General features: G+C 48.7%; 1 protein-coding gene across 1 annotated transcript; it reads left to right on the forward strand.

The window, feature by feature from the left end:
• Nucleotides 1-23020: 23020 nt before the first annotated feature.
• Nucleotides 23021-24019, forward strand: LOC114202348 (immunoglobulin iota chain-like). Its single transcript, XM_028095513.2, has 2 exons — nucleotides 23021-23348; nucleotides 23434-24019. The coding sequence occupies exons 1-2, from the start codon at nucleotides 23093-23095 to the stop codon at nucleotides 23838-23840; spliced, it is 663 nt and encodes a 220-aa protein (XP_027951314.1). The 5' UTR covers nucleotides 23021-23092; the 3' UTR covers nucleotides 23841-24019.
• The last annotated feature ends 365 nt before the right edge of the window (nucleotides 24020-24384 follow it).

Genomic DNA, 24384 nt, shown 5'->3' on the forward strand with positions numbered 1-24384 from the left:
AATCCAGCACCTTCAGCTTCGATCTCCCGTGGGGAATGAGGCGGAGAGCAGAGACTGGGACTTTCCAGCCAGCAGAGCAGGGCTGGTAGGAGACCAGCAGCAGCAGACCCTGGGAAGGGGCCTCTGGGCCAGCCAGCAGCCCTGCCCACTGCCATCTGCTATGCCTTCGAAGGGCCCTCCTCAGTGCCCACCTTTCATACAGTCTGGAGATACCACCCAGGAACCTAGCCACACTCTTCACCACCTCAGCAGCGTGATCAGCTCTGAACACCCCAGGGCTCTCTTCTCAGAGGGACCCTGAGCAATGGCCTCAAGGCCTCACAATGATCGATGCTGTACCTGGTAGCACATGCTTGGGCCCCACGTCCCTGAATCCAGCTCCCGCTTCCTCAATTCACAGGGCCCCTACCAGCACCCCGTCTCTCCAGTTACCTGGGGCATGCAACATTGGTAGAAACCAATTCCAGCCCATCTAGAACAGCTTCCAAGAGGAAGGGCCAGGCCCGCACCATTGCTGTCACAGTCTTTGTGTGTCCTCCATCAGAGGCTGCCATGGACAGTGCTGGGAAAAGGCCCACAGGGAGCTCCTCCAAGGCACAGACAGCTGAGTCCTCATCATTCAGCAGGCTCTGTGCTGCAAGATCCGAGAGACTGAGAGGGTCTTGTCTGCTCATCTCCACTGACCTGGCTCAAGGTAAGGGAAAATCCTGAGTGGATTTTTACGGACCTCAACCTCCCTCTTTTCGGCCAGGACAACCCAGCCTCCACCATCCTTCTTAGCAGGAAGTGAGATCCCCGGAGGTCCCCCAGCCCTCCTTCCATCCTACAACTTCTAGTCCTAAATCTGCAGCTCGCTTGCTCTCTGCTGGTGGCACCCAGTGTCCCTTACCCTGATCCCAGCTGGCTTAAATAATTAGGGCTTTATCTCCGTTCCTTATTGTGCTTCAGAGCATAAATTGTTTCAAACTTAACCTCTTGAACTTTGCCCAAGATCATCCCCATCTCCAAGGTGATTTTAAGGAGGAGTGAACAACCCATCCTTTACCCTAGTCCAGTGTAAGAGGTCAGGTCCTGAGATTTTGTTTGCCTTCTCTGGCAGGCAGGCCTTCTAAAACGGTAATGGCAACTTTCCACATGTTCAGATCTGGCCTCCTTCCTGCTCTACAGAGTGCATTCCTACTCACATTCCACCAGGCTTCAATGCAATTCAGAGACAAAAAAATTATTTTCAAAAAATCAGAAAGATGTACATCTCCTCTTGTGGGCCTAATAAAATTCTGCACAGAATGTCAAAAAAGACAAGAAAAACGAAAATTAAAGCACCATCCCAAGTATAAGTAGATACAACAATCCTAAATAAAATAATTAAAGAGAACGAAGCAGCATCTCATAACGAAGCAGAATCACAGAGCGTTTCTTCCAGGAACAAATGGAGAGTGACACAGTAGAGAATCTATCCGTGCACTCTGATGACACTTGGACGACTGAACACGAGTGCTCTGAGCTGCCACCCAAAAACCCAAATGCAGTAAAGAAAAGTTAAAACCAGAAAGTCAGAGAGAAGGAGTTAGACATCCCTGCTCTTCAAGAAAAAGCCAAGTTTTGGAATCTGGAAAAAGGTGGATCAGGGGAACTAGTGTGCAGCACACAGAAGCCAAAACCTAAGCCTGTGTGGACGGTGAAGTCAGAAATCAATTGCCAAACCTGCGAAGGCCTCAGGAGTGACGCCCACAAGCAGGGCCCCGGGCAAGGGCCAGAGAGTGTGGCCGGCCCTGTGGTACCGGAGGAGTCTCTACAAACACGGGCACTTCCCTCCACCACCAGCACAGCCAGCAGTCCACAACTGGGCCCAACCTTCCTCCGGGTCCCACCCTGACTCCGCTCTGCGGCTCCCTGGAGCAGCTCTCAGCCCTCAACCTACAGCCCGCTGCTCTTCTGTGTGCTAGAGCTGATTTGGTCAATGATCATTTTAACCACCAAAACACTGGACTCTGACCCACCTGAGCATTTCCCACCCATGTATGAGTGAGAAGGGCCACCTGCTCAGGGCTGAGGCCCGGGAGGCAGGATGGAGCAGACAGGGCAGGAGAGGGAGCACCAGGCCCGTCACAATCCACCAATTGTTCTGATGGCAGAGGCTGTGTCTGAAGCTTCCCCCTGGACTTCGGAAATGTCCCATTTCTCTGAAGGAACAGCCCCAGGGAAGCCGCATGCCTGCGACCCTCAGGGGCATCTCTGCCCTTGCCTCTCCTTCATGCCCCCTCGCTCCGCAAGTCTGTCCGAATACCAAACTCTTCATGAGGCATGTATAATCTACTGACGTCTACACAAGACACAGAGAAGAGGTTCCCCAAACTTGGCCGTAAGAATTCCTCATACTCTCTGAGACAATCTCGCTTCCCCTCCCTCGGCCTGCCGCCTTCCTACCAGATGCCTTCCTTAGGAGGAGCCATTCACACCTGCAGCTTCTCCCAACTGAAGCCCCTAAGCATCGCCCTGCTGCACACCTGAAGGATCCTCACCAACCTCCCTCTATGGTGGAGGAGCATGTCATAAGCACACATTCTACTTGTCACACTGATTTCTCAGGGCCTTCTCCTAGGTTCCAATGCATTGTTTCCACTGCATCGGAATTTTCAGCCCAAGGCCCACGGGTCTCAGCCCAGCAGGATATGAGCTGAGGCCTCTGGCTCCTTTACTTGCCCACAAAACCCAGGATCTATTGTTGGCCGAATCCTACCACGTGCACTGCCGGAATGCACTTCACCTGCTTGGAAAGCATCTCCTCCTCTGGGATTCCAGTGGCCTCTAATCCTGGGGGAGACTTAGAAGAGGCGGGCTAGTGAGGTAAAGGACAGTCTTGGCCACTGCAGCTGGTCTTGGGCTGTGATGGATATTCATCTTGTCCTCTCTGCATTATTCGTTGTAGATTCCCCTCAAGGTCCCTATCGTCTCTGCTGTCCTTGCTGTGTGCCAGGTGGCCTGCCTCACACCTCATCTCTGAAGGCTCCAAACCCTGTCACTACGCCTCTTGCAGTGAGGGCTGTGGCACCTGTCTTTTTACTGTCACAACGGGGAAGGGATACCAGGAGGCCCTGGGAGTCAAATTTATTCCTATCCCCTAGTTTAAAAGCAGCTCTATCCTCTCCTAATGTGGCTCAGTTACTCCAAGATGGGGGCTCCTTTTTCTTACCAGCTGGGTGCCAGACACAAAGAGGATAAAGTGTTCAGCTGACAGCCCCAGCTTTTAACTCAACGGGACCCTTCTGCTTCACAATGGATGGTGGCTGAACCTAACCAACTTTATGACTTGATGGGTTTGACAGAACTTACCTCATGACAAGCAGCTCTGGCCATAGGGTCATGTCATGTCTGACGGCCCTCTGCCAGGGCCCAGCAGCACTCCAGGAACGGCTTTACAAAACACACGTGAGTCATCTCTGCAGACTGCACGGCCGGGCTCCAGACCCCTAGACGGTACCTTTTCCTACCACTGATACCCCCAGTCCCCTCAGATCTGCGCAGTCTTGTGGCCCGAGCTCCAGGACTGCTCTCACCGCAGCCCAGACTTTGCTACTCTGCAGAGATCGTCCCTATTCTGGGATATGCTCAAAGTTGCAGTCTTTTTGGGCCCTGGGTGGCTCAGTCGGTTAAGCGTCTGACTTCAGCTCAGGTCATGATCTCAGGGTCCGGGGATCCAGCCTGTGTCGGGCTCCATGCTCAGTGAGGAGTCGGCTTCTCCCTCTGCCCCTCCCCCTGCTTGTGCGCACATGTGCACTCTCTAATGAATAAAATATTTTTTTAAAAAAAGTGGCAGTCTTTTATGTCACCTGGTATACAGGCCAGAGAAGTGTTCTGAGATATGGAATATGTTGTCTCCAAAACCTCAAGAGTCCTACCAGGCATCGTGCTTCCTTCTTTGCCATAGAAAGTGTAAGTGGTGATAATTCATCTTTTCCTTTGGATATGACCCAGCATGTCCTTGACTGCTGGGACATTCCAAAATGTTCTCATGCGGCAGATCCCTGAATCTTCACAGGCGCTGTGTCTCCAATGATGCAGTGTATGTTTCTTACCAAGGCCTCCAACACGCCCGCCATTTCTCACTAATCTAGCTCGATTAGTAGTGAATCGGTGCGATGTTCTGTGGGTGTCCGGGTGGTAGGTGGTCCAGATCTCTCTAAACTATGACAGGGGAAAAAAAGGTATAATCCTGGGGCAAAATTAAATGTATACTCTTGCCTGTTCCATGTGAATACAAACAGTATCTGACAGGGATAGAAAGGAACACATTTGCCGATTAATGTTTGTACTCCATATACCCGAGATTTCATTAATCTGGCTCGAGCAAAGCAAGCCCATCTGGCATAGCAGCTTTGGCTGGGGCTACTATCTGGGTGAGTTTACAGAAATCCTGGCCAACCTCCAGGATGAACCTGGTTTCTGGAGGGGAAGACTGATGAATTAAATGGAAATATAACAAGGTCCACCACTCGAGTCCTCTGCATCCTTAAGAGTGACAACATTATCTGTAATTCCTCCTACCATGTGATACTGTTTCATATTTACTATCTTGACCAGGGATGGAAACAGGTACAGAGACCTCCACTTGGCCTCTCCCGTCACGATAATTCTTATCCCACACATGAAAGATCCAGTGTGGGTACTGCACTGACTTCCAAATATTTTATTCCAATTACACATTTGCAAACTGGGCAATGACACACACAGGGTTACCACTGTGAGCCGGATTCTGACCCGGGACTCTATTTATTATCAAGCTCCCCATAGGCCTCCCAATTCTAACAGTGGGCCACAATTATGTTTTGTACATCCAGATACTAAGGTCAACTCTGACCTTATATCCAACAATATTCAATTTGTTTATATATCGCCCTTTCCCCGGTCCACTCCTCAAATTGCTTGTATATTCCAGTCCCCCATGTGTGGTAGGCAGCGCCCAAAATGGCCACAATGATTCTTGCCTCCTGCTATCCATTCATGCTCTTGTGAAGTCCCCTGCCGCACTGAATAAGGCAGGCCTGTGATAATCTGTGGAAATTACAGTGTGTGACTTCCGAAGTTAGGTCATAAAAGGCACTGTGACTTCCACCGTGCTTCCCCTTGGATCACTTGCTTTCATATCATAGAGACACCCAAGCGGCCTTATGGAAAGGTCCCTGTGGCAAGTATGAGGCCTCTTGTCAAAAACTGACCAGGCATGTGAGGGAGCTGCCTTGGAAGTGGGTACTCCAGGCCCAACTGAAACTTCAAATGACTGCAGCCCCAGCTCAGGTCCTGCTTGCACCCTCAGAGACACCAATGAGCCAGCACCATCCAGCTAAGCTACAACCAAATTCTTGGCCACAGAAACCATTTGAGATAAGAGCAAAAAGAACTAATTAGGCTGCGAAATTTTGGGCTAACTTATTCCACAGCAACAGGTAACTGAGACACTAAGTAAATGTGGCTAAATTCCTTTGAGAAAATTATATTGAGTCCCCTTGCCATAGAGTTACATGGTCCTTCCTTCTGGGGACCTGGCCTCTTCTTCAACCAGATGGTTTCAGGCCTAAAAACTGACTCGGGTCTAGAACGTGCCAAGGGATCATGCCTTTGTATTGGGCTGACTGCCCTCAGCCTCCTAACCATCAAGACTTGAGTTCTTTTGATAGTAAGACTATTACTCTTGGTGGCTGCCCTTCCATTCTGCACCTAAGGACACTGTGTTAAGACTTACTCTTGGTGGCTACCCTTCCATTCTGCACCTAAGGACACTGTGTTCTTTAAACCACTTCTGTAACTCTGTGGGTCAGATGCTTTGGCTGCCACTCCAACCTCATTCTCATAGTAAATGGGGTAAACCTGGCTTCTGATGGTTAGATGCCACTGCCTGACTTTAACTGCTTCAGGGTACTATCATCTCTGTTTCTACGAGTGAGTCTCTCTCTGTGACAGCCACTCTGTTTGTCAGCACTGGCCTACACAGGTACCCCACCACTGAACTGTTTAATGCTGCCCCTCTCATCAGCATATTCCTAGAGCCTTAGTAAATGGTGTGTTCGCCAGGGCTTCCTGTGGAATAGACCCATCTGCTAGGGTTTTCTGGCCTTACACAGTAAGCATAGCTATACCAGTGTGGCAATTTCCCTGAGTGTGCTAGCCCAGACTTCAGCTGCCACCTGTCAGCAGTCCCGAAACTGCAAACTCACTGAGCACGGGCCATCGCTTTCTTTCATGCTTCAGGAATCCATCCTCATAGCAAGTTGACACAGACTCCTGCGGTCCCTGACAGGATGTTAAATCTTCTATCTCAGAAAAATACTCCCAAATCTACAAATTCACCTTACCCAATCTTAACCCCCCTTCCCCTTTATCGAGCACCCATAATCCAGTCCCCAACATAGTCCTCAAGCTGGTACATGCTGGTTAGGTCTTTCAGTTTCTTTAGGGTGTGGTACCTTTATCTTCCTTCTCAGCCTAAGCACATCTCCTGCTCTGTTAGGCTGGGACACAGCCCTAGTTATATGCCAGGAGGGAAACTGGGGAAGGGAGCAAGAAAAGCGTATTTTGTCGTAGTGAAAGATGCCCCTGCAATGTATTCAAATAAAAGATTTTAGGGTTTTGTTTTTTTTTTTTAATAGGCTCCACACCCAGCATAGGGACCAACCTCACCACCCTGAGATCAAAACCTGAGTGGAGATAGAATGGGACACTTAACCAACTGAGCCACCCAGGCGCCTCAAGATTTTGGTTTTTAATAGGGTGGGGTGGCCCACTCACTTCTGCGGGCTCAGAGGATTAAGGAGAATTTCAGATCATAGGGCCTTATTGCAGGTAACTCTCTCAGCATGCCAGGGTGCCGTTCTTTCCCAACCAGGATGACTTTGGTATAGCAGACCTGCTGTGGTTGGGAGTTCAACCTTCTTTGGAACTCCACTTCCCTGAAGATTAAGTCCCAGCCAGACCCTTAGCTTTTCTCCCCTGAGCCCCCTCACCCCCGCCAAGATGAAGGCCTCTTTGTTTGCTACCAAGGAGATCCTGAAGGTGGCTTTCAATTGCCAGTTGGCTCTCTGCCTTTATCCTTTACTACGGTGTCAACCCAGCCTAGCAGTAGGCATTCAATCCCATAGTTCTCATTACTAATTACTACTCCGTCATGCTTTCCAAAATGCGTCACCTACTGCGCTCGCTAGTGCACTCCCTTCCATGGGCATGCTATCCCAATTCACCCACCACCAGTTGAAGCTCTAACTGTGGGGCCGCCATCTTGTGCCTGGGCTACCTGAGCTCCAATCCCTGCCACCAGTGATGGCTCTCAATGCCAGGAGGCGGTGCGCTGCATCCGGAGGCAGGGCATGGCGGGGTGTCAGGGTCAGCCCGTCCTTGCAGGTCCTTGTAGGTGCGGGCAATGCTGGGAATCGGGCCTATCATGTGCCCTCTGTCCCACCGCGTTGGTGGCCGCCTCCCAAGGAGGGCACCACCTGCGGTCTTTGGCCAAGGGTAACAGGCAGCACAGATGGTTACAGTAAGAAAGAACGGCTACCTTGGCCCTGTGATAAGAAGTCTGCACCCACGTGGAAGTCCGCCCATTTGGCTTTCCTCTGGAACTTTTCCGGATCCCCCATGAAGCAAAGCAGACAGGGCGCGCCCCGCATCCCGCACGCCCACCTGAACCGCAGGGGAGCTCCGGACCCCGGGGCCCAGGCAGCTTCACATCCCGGCGTCCAGGGTCTTGGTGCGGGAGCCCTGAGCTCCTGTTCCACGTTTTGAGGACCCAGGTGACCCCAAAGCCTACGAGGCAACTGAGAAGGGCGACCTGGGGAATGAGAGTCGTCTGAGACAAAGAGGCCGAAACGGAAGACTCAGAACCTGACTGCAGCGCCTCGAAACTTCCTAAGGCGCGGGCGTCTTCCTGGGCCACGTGGGGTGCTGGCGGGGAAGGGCTGGCGGCCTCACGCAACTCACGCGGGCAGGGCCTGCTCCCTCTCACGTTGGATCACGTGAGAAGCAGGGCCGACCAGCTCCCCACCCCTTCTGCGGGTCATGTGGGCGGGGAGGGGCCTGCTTCCTACCAAGGGACGCTTGGGAGGTGCTCTCCTAAAGGCATCTTGGGTGGCTGGGTGGGGCCTGAGCGGCTCACCCTGGTCACGTGTTCCTCCCCGGGGGTCACGTGGGAGGTGGTTAGGGCCTGCTCGGCTCGCACCAGTCTCGTGGGTGGCGAGTGTGCTGGGAAGGACGGAGAGGCACCCGGGGACTGCAGTCTGCGGGTCATAGCGCCCGTATGGGCTTGGAAACCTGGAGGGCTGAATGAGGTCGGGTCTGCAGACTGGGCGCCAAGGCTCTGGTCCTGGCCTACAGCCAGCCCGGACCTGTTGGGAGAGACTGAGGAAGGGGCATGGAGAGGACCCCGGAGGCATCTGGACCCTGGGAGGGTGCCTCTGGGAATTGGGCAGAACGAGCCTGCGAACCTTAGAAAAGGGTCTTTGCGCACCGAAGTCCCAGCACTCGGCGTAAGGATTAGGGCTGGAAGGCGGCCCTGCCTCAGTGAGCAGCTTGAAGACCCCCGTCTTTTACCTTGTATTTTGGTTCCCCAGTGGAGTGCCCAGGGGTCTGCAGCAGGCCTGCTCTGAGACATATTTTGTAGAGAGAGCAGGTTCCCAGCCTTCTCCCCTAAGGCATCAGAAGCCTGAAAGAAGTAATTACCTCTTAATAGATGTTTGCCATGTGCCAGGCACCCTGTCAAGGGCTTGCTGTGCCTTATTTCCTCCTAAGAATCCTGCTGGAGGTTCCACACACACCCTTCCTTTTCTCATGTCTAACCCATATCGTTTTCTCCTACTGGAACATTCTTGTTAACTTCATTAACCTTCATTAAGGATATTGTTATATATATATTGTTCATTCCAAAACCCTGAATGTAGACCATTCATGTACACTTCCTAGAATAAAAATATTTGTAGGTAGTGCCTCTGGTGCATTCTCTGATGATTCTGCACTAAATAAGACTGCTTCAAAATAGAACAGGTGCTTGGACATAGGGGTGCACTGATCCACCCTATGGTGATTTACTGAGAATCATGTGTACATGTGTGCATTTCTGGGCATCCTTAATAGTGTGGTCAACAGGGTGAGTTAAAAAGGAATCACTCTCTCATTCATTCCTTCATTCATTTCGTGAAGAAGATGCTTTCCTTTTTTCCTGCACCCCAGCTGTGGCCTTGGCAGCACAAGGATCTGGGCTTGAGGCGGGACTGCAGTCAGGGATCAGAGAGCAGATTAGCAGGGAGGCCACTCCCTCACCCCGAGTGGGGGAGAAAAGTCAGTGGAGGCACCTTCACCCCCATCTTGAGTCCTCAGACATGTGCTTCCCTCCTCTCAGCTCTAGAATTAGGTTGCATAGACTCTGCTGCTCACAGGATTAGGGACCAGGATCAGGACACTCCTTACTGCCCTGGCTGCTTTTTGTGGGTCTGGGCGTCTATGTTAGAACCATGACCCCTGGGTTTTGTCTTGGTTTCTTGCTGGCTTTAGAGGTTCTGAATCACTGTGTTTCACCTTGGGCGAAGTTATAGAAGGACCCTTCTTGAGTACCTGTCCTGCTCTTTGCACCCAAGAGATGTTCCTTCCATGGGCATCCTCGTGGTAACCTTCCAGAGAGCAGCTTCGTGGTAACCTCTTGCAAACCGCACCGCAACTAAAATCATTTGCAGCAGTTGAGGCTGAGCACCCTCCTCTGACCTTAGCCCTTACCCAGGACTCCCTCTCCTCCACCAAAATAAATCCAACTTCAAAAGTCTGCAGGTGTAATGTATATTGTCTTCACAGGGGACAGAGGAGAGGTTCCCAGGGTAATGGCAGTGAAACCTCTTACTTTCCATGAGCCAATCTCTCCTTCCCTCCCCCAGCCTGTCAGCCTGGACATGCTCCTTTATTAGCAGAAGCCATTCACACCTCTAGCTTCTCCCAATAGAAACTCCAAATTAGGGATACCTGGGTGGCTCAGTCTGTTAAGGTCTGCCTTCCGCTCAGGTCATGATCCCAGGGTCCTGGGATCAAGTCCCACATCGGGCTCCCTGCTTGGCTGGGAGTCTGCTTCTCCCTCTGCTGCTCTGTGCGTGTGTCAAATACATAAAATCTTTGGGGGGAAAAAAACTCCAAATGACCTCCCTGCTCAGCACCAGCGGGAGCCCCTCGGATCCCCCCTCTCCAGTTGAGGTGGGTGTTGTAAGTAGCATGCATTTTACCTGCCACACTGATTTTCTCAGGACCTTAAGTTCCAATGCAGCTTTTCCTCCCACTTTCTGGCCCGAAGCCTATGGGTCTCTGCCCAGCAAGACCTGGAGGGCAGGGAGAACTAAGGTCTTTGATTTCCCCCCCGGACTTATCAAATTTCAGGCACTTTTCCTAATCCAGGTGCCTTGGGGTTTCAGGCACCAACTGTGTCATGAACTTGGCACAGGATCAAGGTTGGGGAGCTCCTGATGGAGAACAGGCTTCAAGTAGACATTTGGTATATAAGGCAAAAAAAAAAAAAAAAAAAAAAAAAAGCCTGAAAACCAGTGGGGAAAAAGATGATTTATTGATGCCATTATTAAAATTGGTTCTCCATAGGGAGAAAAATTATGGTGGACTCTGTACCATACAGCATTAAGAAAGAAACCCAAGTGGGATTAAAATAAAACTGTAAAGATAATGAGTAATCTGCAGGAGAACTTTTTTTCTGTAACCTGGAGGTGCTGCTTGAGCATGGCACTAAGCAGAGGGGAAGCAAATCAGTGAATATTAAACTAAAATTTTCTATTCAAAAAGTTAAAAGAGACAACTGTAAATGCTGGATTATAAACTGGGACAAGATATTTACAAGGCAGGTGATTAAGTTCTGGGAAATGAGAAAACCACCAATCAAGAGAAGGAAAAGGGGTCTCACGGAAACATACACAGACATGTATATACATGGGCAGCTCCCAGAAGGTTAAGAGGTAAAGGCCAAATGCATGCCTTCATGGTAATAACAATGCTGAAAATTAGAGAAAAAAAATCTATGAAGGTGGCAGACATTAGGAAGACCTGATGACGTGGGTGGCAATGGAATGATGTGCAACATTCTGGGAGCAATCTGTCAGTATGAGTGAAACGAGCTGTCCCTCCATTCCTTCTAGTTGGCAGCTCCTCTCTCATGTGGGGCTCTGCTGGGCATGTTCCCTGTCCCTCCCTTCCCCCGTTTTGTGGGGAGATGTGAGGTGCATGTGACCACAGAGTTGGTCAGTCTCCAGGGCAGCAAGAATCACAGCAGAATCACTGAGGAGCTTTAGACATTATGAAAGCCTGAGCCCACCCTCGATGGTTCTTATTCCTTTGGTTTGGGAGGAGTTCAGAGAACAGAATGACTTCTGGAAATGCTTTCCTGAAGTTTAGCCTACAGACAAGTGCATGAAACACAAGTGTACAGCTTGATGAGCTCTCACCAAGGGAACTCTCCTGTGTGACTAACACCCAGATAAAGAATTAGAACACAGGTGCCTGGGTGGCTCAGTTGGTTAAGCGGCTGCCTTCGGCTCAGGTCATGATCCTGGAGTCCCGGGATCGAGTCCCACATCGGGCTCCCTGCTCAGCGGGGAGTCTGCTTCTCCTTCTGACCCAACCCCCTCTCATGCTCTCTCTCTCTCTCTCCTTCTCTCTCTCAAATAAATAAAATAAAATCTTAAAAAATAAATAAAAGAACTAGAACACAACCACTGCTCCGTTTCTTAGGCAACAGATTTTTAAAAGAAACTCCCAGTTGATTCTAACAAGCAGTAAGTACGATTTCCAGAAGTATCACACAGGGCAGGGGTTTCCAAACTTTGTGGCGTCTTGGAATCACTGGAGAACTTTAAAAAACATTGATGCCTGGCTTCAACCCCCAGATGTTCTGGTTTAGTAGGTATGGGTGAGACCCAGTCATCCAGTTAATGGAGTGCTATGCAGCCATAAACAGAGAGAGATCTCTACATGTACTGTAGAGTAAAAAAAAAAAAAAAAGTGACAAATTGGGCACTGCATAACAATAACACTGATGCAAATTAAAAATACTCATAAAACCGTGGTCGCCTGGGTGGCTCAGTCGGTTAAGCGTCTGCCTTTGGCTCAGGTCATGATCCCGGAGTCCTGGGATTGAGCCCCGCATCGGGCTCCCGGCTCATCAGGGAGCCTGCTTCTCCCTCTGACCCTCTCCCCTCTCATGCTGTTTCTCTCTCTCTCTCAAATAAATAAATAAAATCTTAAATAAAATAAAATACTCATAAAACCAGTATCATTTTCTTTTTTTAGAGAGAGGGAGAGAGCCCACTTGAGCAGGGGTGGAGGGGCAGACGGAGAGAGAGAATCTTAAGCCCCAACTCAGGGATCGATCTCACAACTCTGAGATCATGACCTGAGCCAAAATCAAGAGTCGGATGCTTAACTGACTGAGCCACCCAGGTTCCCCTTTTTTCTTAAGATATATATGTGAGCAAGAGAAAGGTAGCTAGGTCCTGACAGCTGGGAGCCTGCCTGGTCCTATCAGCCAGGTCTTGGGCTGCTGGGAGTTGGCCTGGCCCCCCAGCTCCGGTGAACATAAACAATTTCACAGAACACCAGCCTCAGACAAGGCCAGTGATGGATCAAGACAAAACAAGACCATGCCAGAGTCATATCTGAACACAGACAAAACATGAGATGTTGTTCAAACCACAAAATGACCAAACACCCACCACCTTGGGTGGCTCCTATGAGGGACTGCTGTTTCTCTACTGGCTACAGCTTCATACCTGTTCTACGCTCCTCCTCTTAGGTTAGAATTAGGACACTCTTCAATGATAGAATCACCCTGTCTTCCTGACAGCATCCAACCACCCAGCAAAGCCCTGCTTCCTTGAATCCTCTCCAAAATTCCCCAAAGCAAACCCAAATCCTAGAATTCTTTCCTAACACCCTCTTACTGAGCCACCCCACCGCTTCCCAGGATATCCAGTATCCGACACTGCAACAAGTCCATAAATCCAACCCTGTCTGGCTACAGGTGTATCCTGGAGGTCTTTGTCTGGAGAACATTGACAAGTACATAGGATCATAAATCTAATTGTATTGAAGCACAGTTATCAGGATATTAGAATGAACAAATCTATGAGATTGTAGCAGCAGGTCTAATCTGATAACCACCAGAATTTAACTGTAGTGATAATTGTAAACTACATTTGCAAGTTGGTCAACAACTATAACATGATGTGAAAGTAACTGCGATTTCTCTTGGCGATAAATAGGTATTGCCAAGACTGCGGTGGTCTCGTGCTTATGTTCTCCACAGAAGGAACTGCTGAATTTTAGTGAGAGGCGAGTTGTAATAAAAGTATACAATTTAACCCCCGCAAGTTCACAACCCACAGAATTCTACCCCAAGCCCGGTTAAAGCCCTGTGCTGGAGCTCGCTCATCTTTGACCGGCAGGGGGCGCTGTGCAGCTGTCCTGAAGAGAACACCTGGTGGGCGCCTCCTACCAGGGGACCTCTCAGGGGACTCTAAAGTAGGTGAACCAACAGTCTTCAATGGGGTGTGACTGATCGCAGCTGTGCCCTGCCAGGACCAACGGGGTCCTAATGGGACCAGGCGCCCCTGCCCTGCTGTCCCCCACCCCGGCCCTGAGGTGGCTTCAGGAGGCCAAGCCCCGCCCCCAGCCCATGCTCAGACTGGCCAATCAGGAAGCAGCATCTTTCTGCGTCTCCGCCCCCCCCCCCCCCCCCACGTAGGTGTTAGCAGGTATTAGAGGGACCTGAGAGACCAGCCTCTGCTGTGGGCTCAGGGCCAGCGCTCTGTGGTACCTCCACCGTGGCCTGACCCCTCTCCTCACCTTCCTCTCTGCCCAGGTGACCTGCTGATGGGGTCTCAGTAAACAGCAGCTGGGCTTCTCTCCTGCCTTCCTTTGTGTTCAGTGTGGCTTTCAGCTCAGGAGGACTATTCTCTGTGTCTCCCTCCCTCCAGGGTCCTGGACCCAGTCAGTGCTGACCCAGCCAGGCTCGGTGATGGAGGTTCTGAGACACGTGGTCACCATCTACTTAATAAAATCAGAGCTTGACACAGAGTTTGGCACAGTACTCAGTATTGGAGGAACCATCCACAACATGTACAAAATGGAACTCGGATGGATCAAAACCTAAATGTAAGAGCTAAAGCTATAAACTCTTAGAAGGAAACATAGAAGCAAATCTTTGTGGCCTTAAATATATTTCTTAAACAGGACACCAAAACCACAAACAACAACAAGACAGATAAATGGGGTTCATGAAAACTAAAACCCGTGTGCATCAGAGGACACTGTCAAGAAAGTGAAAATAAAATTCACAGAATGGGAGAGAATATTTGCAAATCTGGTAAGAGTCTATTGTCTAGAGTATGAAAAGAACCCCCAGAACCCAACAATAAAAAGACAAACAACACGATTTAAAAGTGGGCAAAGGACTTGCATAAACAGTTCTCCAAAGAAGGTATCCAAATGACCAACAAGCACATGAAGAGATGCTCAACATCATTAGCCATTTCACAAGATGTCGCTTCTTCCCCAGTAGGATGGCAGAGTCAAAAAGTTAGACAATAACAAAGGTGAATGAGGTTGTGGAGAAATCGGAACCCTTGTGCATTGCTGGTGGGAACATTAGATGGTGAGGAATTCTACACTATGTGGATTTTATCTCAATTTAAAATAATTGATTTCTACATCTTCCCCTTAACTAAATGAGAAATGTAGCCCACTCACATGCCAGTCATGATGGTATTTCTCCCAAAAGTGTTTCTTCCTGCCGAACTAGGTGTCAACATTTCTGAGGCCTTTATGACGGAGACTGATTCTATTATGCTATAATATTATGCTCCCTAATTCATAAAATTTGGCTGGATATAGAATGCTAGGCTTAACTTCTCCCCCATTCATTACATTGAAAATATTTCTCTATTTTTTTCTTGCATACGGAGGTGTGTGTGCAGTCAGCCTGATTCTTGTTCCTTTGTAGGTGATCTTTTTCTCTCTTGAAATTTTTAGACTTTATTCTTTTTTTAACCCTTAATTTTACTATATGTCTTGGTGCGGGGTTTTTCTTATCTCTTCATGGGCCATTTCAAGCTGAGGTCTTTCATGATTCTTTAATTTTGGTACATTTATCTTCTACTGTTTCCTCAAATGTTTATTTCTCTTGGGCTTTTCCTCTCCTTTTATATCTCTTACTTGCACTTCAGCTGCCCATCCAACGGCTTGAGATCACTCTAGAATCCTTTTTCTTACTCAACAATCCATCCCTCACCACGTCGTACTAGTGCATCCCACAAAAGACAAATATGGTTACAGTTATTTGGAAAAACCTATCTTCTGGAAGACCCAGCATTTTTTTCTCCTCAACCTGACATGGGGAGTTCATTTTATAGAAAAGCAACAGCAAGAGAATGGCACAGACAGCTCTACTATGTCTAAAGTATGCATGTAAAAATGATTAATTGCTCATAATAGCAACACTGAAGCACTGAAAGATACCAAAGTACTTTCTGAATCCAAAAAGTACTAGATTGTACTCATTATGGTTTAATTTTTTTAATTTTTAAAAAAGATTTTATTCATTTATTTGAGAGAGGGAGAGAGCATGAGTGGGGGGCGGGGGCAGAGAGGCAGAGGAAGAGGGAGAGAAGCAGACTCTCCCCTGAGAGCAGGGAGCCCGACGCGGGGCTCGATCCCAGGACCCTGAGATCATGACCTGAGTGGAAGGCAGATGCTTAACCGACTGAGCCACCCCGGCACCCCTCATTATGGTTTTAATGTCCTTCTATGTCTCAAAGTTCTAATACACCAACGTTTGGGAAACCAGATAACCAGAACATTCAACATCCAAGTCTTCTGGCAATACATAAACTTACCCATACTCGTCTGGTATTTTGCCACACAAATATTTTAAAATTCCAATTCCTTGGTTAAGTGATGTATTGCTTGAATTCATTAAATATGTTTAGACTTCTCTATGAAACAAAGTTAAATGTGCAATTAAATTAGTAAAAAAGTGCTCACTGTGGTCTTATGGAACATTAATCTTCTGACAAAAATGTTTATTAATGTACTCTGTACATTAGTAATATTGCCTTTTTAATTTAAATGTTCCCTTCTATTTTATAACCAGTTTTGGGGGAAGGAGGGAGGTAAAAAAATCTATGCCCTTGTAATTCTTACAGATTCTTCTCTTTTTCTCTTTCTTAGCTTAAATTCAGTACAAATTTTATTGGTATCTTAAGCTTTGTGCGTATACTTACTCCAAAATAAGAGCAGTTCTTCAGAGATCCAGATTTTTTAATTTTTTAACATTTTAATTAATTAATTTATTTATTAATTTATTAAGAAGGCTCCACACCCAGTGTGGAGCCCAGTGCGGGGCCTGAACCCATGACCCTGAGATCAAAACCTGAGCTGAGATCAAGAGTTGGACACTTAGGGGCTCCTGGGTGGCTCAGTCAGTTACGCATCTGCCTTGAGCTCAGGTCATTATCCTGGGGTCCTGGGATTGAACTCAGCGGGGAGTCTGTTTCTCCCTCTCCCTCTGACCCTCCCCCCTGCTTGTGCTCTCGTTAGCTCTCTCTGTCTCCCTCAAATAAATAAATAAAAAAATCTTCAGGGAAAAAAAAAAGAGTTGGACCTTAATGCTTAACCCACTGAACAACCCAGGTGCCCTGAGACCCAGCTTTTTTTAAAAAAAAACTTTTTTTGGATATATAATTGACCTATTATATTAGTTTTGTGTGTACAACATACTGGTTCAATGCTTGCATATATTGTGAGATGATCACAGTAAGTCTAGGTTATATCCATCACCCCACCTAGTTATGAATTTTTTTCTTGTGATGAGAACTTTTAAGATCTACTCTCTTAGCAACTTGCAAATATATAGTATCATCAACTGTAGTCACCACGCCGTGCCAGCTTTCTTCTTAGAGCTCAGCACTGTTTGAAGCGATTACTTGAATTTTTAAGTTGCAAAAATTGTAACAGTACATTTGGAATTGTCTTTAAAATGTTGGCAAATAATGAAATATAATTGTGAAGGGCACCTGGGTGGCTCAGTTGGTTAAGTGGCTGCCTTGGGCTCAGGTCATGATCCCAGGGTCCTGGGATCGAGCCCCGCGTCGGGCTCCCCGCTCTCAGTGGGGAGTCTGCTTCTCCTTCTCCCTCTCTCCCTGCACGTTCTCACTCTCTCAAATGAATGAATGAATGAATGAATGAATGAATAAATAAATAAATAAATAAAATCTAGAAAAAAAAGAAATGTAATTGTGCAATGTATATGAAACTTCAGCTTTAAGATTTTCTCTAAAATGATCAATACTGAATAAAGAATAGCAAAGTATTGTTTTTAAAGAAAAGCCTTGGGGGACCTGGCTAGCTCAGTCGGAAGAGCATGCAACTCTTGATCTCAGGGTCATGCGTTTGAGCCCCACAGTGGGTACAGAAATTACATAAAATAAATAAATAAAATTTAAATAAATAAATATAATAAAAACTTAAAAAGCCTTCACTTGGGTTAAAATACAAGAGTGATGAATATGATCACACTTCTTTGAAAAATAACTATGAATATTGCAATTCCATATGAGGAGAACATAAGGATGTTAATATTATAAAATGTATTTTTGTTCTTTTCATAGCATTGATAAGAAGCAGATAGTTTGCGACCAGTTGATCCAGGATGCCTCCTTGCAGGCATCATTAGAATCTGCACGGATTGCATGCTCTGAGCAATACCCCTGGCTTCAAAGACCCAGTTGCATTTCATGGCAAGACTTAGTGTCTCAGACTCAGTCTGGCAGCTTTGAACTTGTAAACCCTCTTTGGAGTTTCTCCCAGCCCTCTGAGATGGGGTCTTTTATCTCTGGACAGACAGGTGATACCTGAGCAGCAGCAGCTGGGTATGGTGTCAAGGAAGGGGGTAAAAGTTCTTTTTCTAGCATAAGGCCAGGAAAATGCTGCTCCTGGTGAGGATGAGAGCCCTTGCTGAGGATTTCCTCGTTCTTCTTCCTTCTCCAAAGAAACCTTGTCAGCCTCTCTGCAAATGGCTTCTTCATAGCCAGGATTCCTTCCAAACCGTGGGTCATAATATAGAGCAGTTTAACTTTCTCCACCACCACCACCGCCACCACCACATCAAAGAGTCTTTCTGCATCTCAGCTATAAGATAGACTTCTGAGGGTTGTGCTCCCCATTTGCAGCATTGACAAATATTCTATAATTATCTTCTGGTGTTCTGATCCCTGTGCCCTCCAGGGAAACTGGCGGTCTCCAGGGCTATGTCTGATTCCTTCTTTCCATTCCCTAAAAAATAATGCTGTGGGTGGGGTTTTTTTCCTGTATTTTTGTGGACTTTCTTTGGTTCAGTGTTGTGGGAAAAGTAGTTAGTGAAGATTCATCTTCATCTCCTGAACCGCCATCCTCACGATGATGCAAGTGTAAGAGGTGCTCAGGATCATTCTCTTGACCCTGCCTTTGACCTTGCACTGTGATATCTCCTTGTAAAAACTTTCCTGAGCAAGGGAGCCCATAGTCTCATCTGAGATATGAGCTTTTTCCTCTCCATATGTGACCCTCCCTCTGGCTTACTGTCAAGTTCACCCATCAGGTTTTCTTGTCTCTCCAGCTCTCCCAGCCGGGCCCGGCATTCTTCATCCATAAGCAAATCATCCTTGGACTTTAAGTCATCTTCAAAATGTGAAGTTTTGGGTTTCAAATGAGGTTTGTGTGCAATTTGGGGTTTTCTTTTCAATACAGAGTTGTTTTGAATATGTTCTCTTATCTCAAAAAGATCACCTGCCCCCTCTTGAAAATTAAAAAAAAAAAAAGATCGCCTGCCCCCACGCCCTGTCCTGCAAATCCACTGTGAATCCAACTTCAGATTCAAAGTTTTTCATGGCTTTTTAAAAGTCATCCAGTGCTTTCCTTACATGTTCCTTCCCGTGTTCTACTAGACCCACTATTTGCTTTGCAGAGCGTGGACAAAACCTCTTGCCCCCAAGGAAGACAGTGATTTTGTTGACAGCTTGTTAGCCTTCCCGGAACAAAGGCCAGAAGCTCAGAAGACAAAGCCAAGTTCTTGGATGGTGTCTATTCGTTGCCAGTGTGAGATTCGCTCTGGCAACTAGAGCCCCTCCTTTCCTGTTCTTGGAGCTTCACAGCCTGTGGGGCATCCCAGCTGCCTGGAGGTGGCCAGAGAGGCTGGCTAGGGGGTGGACACCCGGGCTCCATGGCTTCTGCTTCTGGGTGTGTGCGGTGCTCATCTCTGTTGGTTCTCTAGGCCCCAGACACATTGGCTTCTTCTATCTCCAAACACTCACCCCATTCTCCGGAAACAGGCCTTCCCACATGCCCACATCTCTGCCTGGTACATACACCTGCACAAATTGTGGAGCTGGATCTTGCTACCCTTGGGTATCACTCTATTTTTCCCTTCTCAGGGGGACTTTGATGAATCCTACTCCATAATGGGCTCCCAGATATTCTCTCTCCGGACACTTCCTAAAATATGTAGTTGTAATTACACTTGACCTTTGAACAACGTGGGGGTTAGGGGCACTGGCACCCCACACAGTTGAAAATCTGCGTATAACTTCTGAGTCCCTCAAAATTTAAGTGCCAACATCCTACTGTTGACCGGAAGCCTTACCAATAACATGAACAGTCACTTAACACGTATTTTGTATACTACATGTATTATACACTATATTCTTACAATAGAGTAAGCTAGAGAAAAGAAAAGTTTTTTGTTTTTTTTTAAGATTTTGTGTATTTATTTTGACACACAGAGAGACACAGTGTGAGAAGGAACACAAGCAGGGGGAGCGGGAGAGGGAGAAGCAGGCTTCCCGCGGAGCAGGGAGCCCGATGTGGGGCTCGATCCCAGGACCCCGGGATAATGACCTGAGCCGAAGGCAAACGCTTAACGACTGAGCCACCCAAGCACCCCCAAAAGAAATGGTTTTTAAGAAAATTACAAGGAAGAGAAAATAAATTTATAGTACTGTGCTGTATTTTTTTTAAAAAAAGAAAATCCACGTATGGGGCGCCTGGGTGGCTGTCAGTTAAGCATCTGCCTTTGGCTCAAGTCGAGATCTTGGGGTCCTGGGATGGAGCACCCCCCAGGCTCCCTGATCAATGGGGAAGTCTGCTTCCCTCTCTCCCTCTGTCCTTCCTCTCCCCCCCCCCGTTTGTGCTCCTCTCTCCCTTCTCTCAAATATATAAATAAAATCTTTGAAAAAATCCACATATCAGTGGACCCACACAGTTCAAACCAGAGTCGTTCAAGGGTCAACTGTATTTACCTAGGATTCCCTACTAGACTCTAAGTTCCATGGGGATAGGGACCACGGATATTCACGTGGCTGCTCTTAACCAAAGACTCGCAAAGAACGGCCTGTGTGGAAGAAGAGGTCATATTAAAAGCCCAAATCCCGGGCACCTGGGTGGCTCAGTTGTTTAAGCGACTGCCTTCGGCTCAGGTCATGATCCTGGAGTCCCGGGATCGAGTCCCACATCGGGCTCCCTGCTCAGCAGGGAGTCTGCTTCTCCCTCTGACCCTCCCCCCTCTTGTGCTCTCTCCCTCTCTCAAATAAATAAATAATACTAACAAATCTTTAAAAAAGATAAAAAATAAAAACCCAAATCCCAATTTCTTCTAAAATGTCAGTAAATGAGGCTTCCCTAGTTAGGACCACCAGCCTGTGATGTTGTGATTTATGATAAGAAATCTATACTTGATCTTCTTCCAGTTCCTGGCACAGAGCTCCTGAAACTTTTGGAGTTTCCTTCCTTCCTTCCTTCCTTCCTACCTTCCTTCCTTCCTTCCTTCCTTCCTTCCTTCCTAATTTCCTTCCTTCCTCCTTCCTTCCTTCCTTCCTTCCTTCCTTCCTTCCTTCCTTCCTTCCTTCCTTCCTTCTTTCTTTCTTTCTTTCTTTCTTTCTTTCTTTCTTTCTTTCTTTCTTTCTTTCTTTCTTTCTTTTTCTTTCTTTCTTCCTTCCTTCCTTCCTTCCTTCCTTCCTTCCTTCCTTCCTTCCTAGGAAATAGAAGTATATTGAATATACCGCAAGGGAGCTGAGGGCAGGACAGCAAAGGAGAGACCATCTGCCTGGAGTTTCTTAAGTGATGAGAGCTCTAGAGGTGTCTTTGGCTATTCATAATAAGCCCCCAGATGACCACTTTGTAATTGCGGGGTGTGGTAGGCACATTGCTGGTGGGCAACCCCTCCTGCTTCCTTTCCTGCCCTGGAAGAGGATTTCTTTCATTTCAGCTGGGAGGTCTCTGGGTCCCCACGGTCAGCATGACCCAGAAGACCTTCAGCACAGACACCAGAAGGAGCCGCTGGCAGACTGCCAGTCCCACGGGGAACTAATCACAGCCAGATTTCCTGCCCTCTGCCCTGGAAATTATTGAGGTGTGGCTCACCTTGCAGCCCCTTCTAGAATTAAACATGTGTTCTCTTCTCAGTGGCTGGTTCTCCTTATGCCTTTTGAGGAGAAACAGAAGCTCTGATGATACACCCCCTGGAGTGACCCCTTTTCTTTTTTTCTTTTCTTTCTTTTACCTCCACCAGAAGAGAGACCTTGCCTGAGAGGGCGCCTGGGTGGCTCAGTCGGTTAAGCATCTGCCTTGGGCTCAGGTCGTGATCCCACGTCAGGCTCCCTGCTCAGTGGGGAGTCTGCTCCTCCCTCACCCTCTGTCTCCTGCTTGTGCATTCTCTCTCTCTCTCTCTCAAATAAATAAATCTTAAAAAAAAAAGCCTCCTAAGAGCTGAGGACCCACTTCACTTCCTGGGCTTCTCTCTATGGCTGTGTGAGAAAGTTCTAGAATGAGATGAGGAGAGAAGGGATGATGAGGTGTGATGGTTGATCTCATGTATCAGTTGGACTCGTCAAAGGATGCCCAGACTCAACGTTATTTCTATGTGTGTCTGTGAAGGTGTCTCTAAGTGAGATCAGCATTTGAACCAGTGTACTCAGTAAAGCAGGAGGCCGTCCCCCATGTGGGTGGGCATCTTCCAGTCCATTGAGGGCCTGAATAGAACAGAAAGGGGGAGGAAGACAGGATTGGTCCCTTTCTGCTTCCTGTCTGCCTGCTAAGCTGGGACATTGGTCTTCTCCTGCCCTTGGACCGGGCTTTACACCACCGGCTCCCCTGGTTCTCAGGCCTTTGGACTCAGACTGAGTTACACCACTGTCTTTCCCAGGTCTGCAAGATGGCAGGTTGTGGATTGCTGGGTGCACGATTTTGCAGACGTCTGGCAGATCGTGGGGCTTCTCAGTCTCCATATATATATATATATTCTGTTTCTCTGGAGAACCCTGATTAACGTAAGGACATCAGTCTTCATCTGAGCATCCTGACAGCCTCTGGCTGCACAACCTGCAGGGCTTTGTGGGCAGCACGGAGCAGAGAGTAGGCCTCAGGCCTTCTGGACGTGCTTGGTGATGGGGTCAAACGCAGGTGGGGCAGGGATGGGACATACAGAACCTCTGCAGGTGCAGGGACTGGCCAAGGAGTGGGCTGAGGACCAGTGGGACGCTGCCATACCCGCTCCCTGGGCAGACTCTTGTGAAGAGGAGAGAGGTCAGGAAGCTGGGGCCAGGGCCCTGCAGGACCCGATGGGGGAACTACGTCTGCCTCCATCTGCCCTGGGCCACACCTGCCCCCCGCCCCCTGCCCAAAGTCCCTCCTGGTGCTTCTTTCTTGGAAGCTGTGAGTCACGGCTACTTCTTTCTAGGAGGAAAGGGGGCTGGGTTTGGAGGGAGGGAGCAGCAGGAGCATGGAAGGGGACAGAGTATCCCACTCACCCCAGGGCCCCAGCATTTTCTGCTGCACAAAGCAGGTGTTTTCACCACCCTGAGGTTGTGTTCTCTCTACTGGTTCACCAGGCATGTAAATTTGAACAAGAACCATATTACTGTGGGGTTCAGCTAGCTCAGGAGGATGTTGAGGTTACTCTACCTCAGGGACCCAACCTTGCAGACTGGCCTCCTGGGCACTGGCCCGTGAGTTTCCAGCAGGTGCTTCCTCTGCGAACGCTTCCATGGGGCCAAGGCAAGAGCCACAGAGGCAGCCATGGGACCGTTCCCCAACCGACGCTGCAAACTCTAGAAAGTTCGGGATGGTGGTGGCCAGGAAGCAGGCATGCAATGGCTCCACCCCTGGGAGGGCACAGGAGGGTGCTGGCCCAGCCCTGAGAGGGCCCCAGGAGCTGTGGCAGCACAAAGGAGACAGAGCCCTGCACATCTACACCATGTCCTGGACTCCTGTCCTGCTCGCACTCCTCGCCCACTGCATAGGTGAGAACACCCCAGAGCTCACCACCCCCGGCCCCATCCCCTGCCCTCCTCTGCTCCAAATACCCATGTGCTTCTGTGTCCCCAGGCTGTGGCTCTCAGCCAGTGCTGAACCAGCCGCCATCCATGTCCTCATCCCTCGGAACCACAATCCACCTGCCTTGCACCTTGAGCCGAGACCATGATGTCAGCATTTATAACATCTACTGGTACCAGCAGAGGCCCGGCCACCCGCCCAGATTCGTGCTGAGATATTTCTCCCACTCAGACAACAACCAGGGCTCCAAGATCCCGCCTCGCTTCTCCGGTTCCAAGGATGTGGCCAAGAACACGGGGTATTTGAGCATCGCTGAGCTGCAGCCTGAGGATGAGGCTATGTATTACTGTGCTGTGGGAGCCCAGGGCATGGAGAAGGTGAGGGAGATGAGGAGGGAAGAAAAGGAGCCTGCTGTTCCACGGTCCCAGGCACCCCAGGACAAACTTACCATGAGCTAAAGACAGACGAGCATGCATCCTCAGGGAGAGGCGGGTGTGGGCAAGGAGGGCCTGGGCCATGAGCTTCACAGGGCCGAGGAGAAGAGTCCTGGCTCAGCTTCTTCTTGTCTGGCAGTCTTGCTTAGAACCCCCCCGCCGAAGGCCGGATTGGGGGATTAAAGTTGCTTGTGTCCTGGGCAGTTGCTTTGCTGAGTTTGTTGCGCCTGGTGTGCTGAATTGTACTGGGGAGGCCCCAGATGTTCTGTGAAAGGTCAGAAGGAGTGGGCTGCACCCAAAAATCGACAGGGTAAAGGGCCCAGGAGACTGGCTGCTCACAGTCTGCTTGACCCAAGCCCCTGCTCCGGGGGGTCCTACGGGGGCAGGGCCTGCACCCGGGGAACACTCCTGTTGAGGACAGGAGGCTGTATTGTGCAGGAGTTACAGGCTAAGCCAGCCTCTGGGGGGGGAACAGTGGGTGTCGAGTGATAGGTGGAGAGCAGGTACTCCACCTCGGTTCTACTGACATTCGAACACGGTTCTGTGTGGTGAGGCTGTCCTGTTGAGC

Source organism: Eumetopias jubatus, unplaced genomic scaffold (genome assembly GCF_037043125.1).
Source record: "Eumetopias jubatus isolate StellerSeaLion01/CBP00866 unplaced genomic scaffold, mEumJub1_p1.0 scaffold_16, whole genome shotgun sequence".
Lineage (NCBI taxonomy): Eukaryota > Metazoa > Chordata > Mammalia > Carnivora > Otariidae > Eumetopias > Eumetopias jubatus.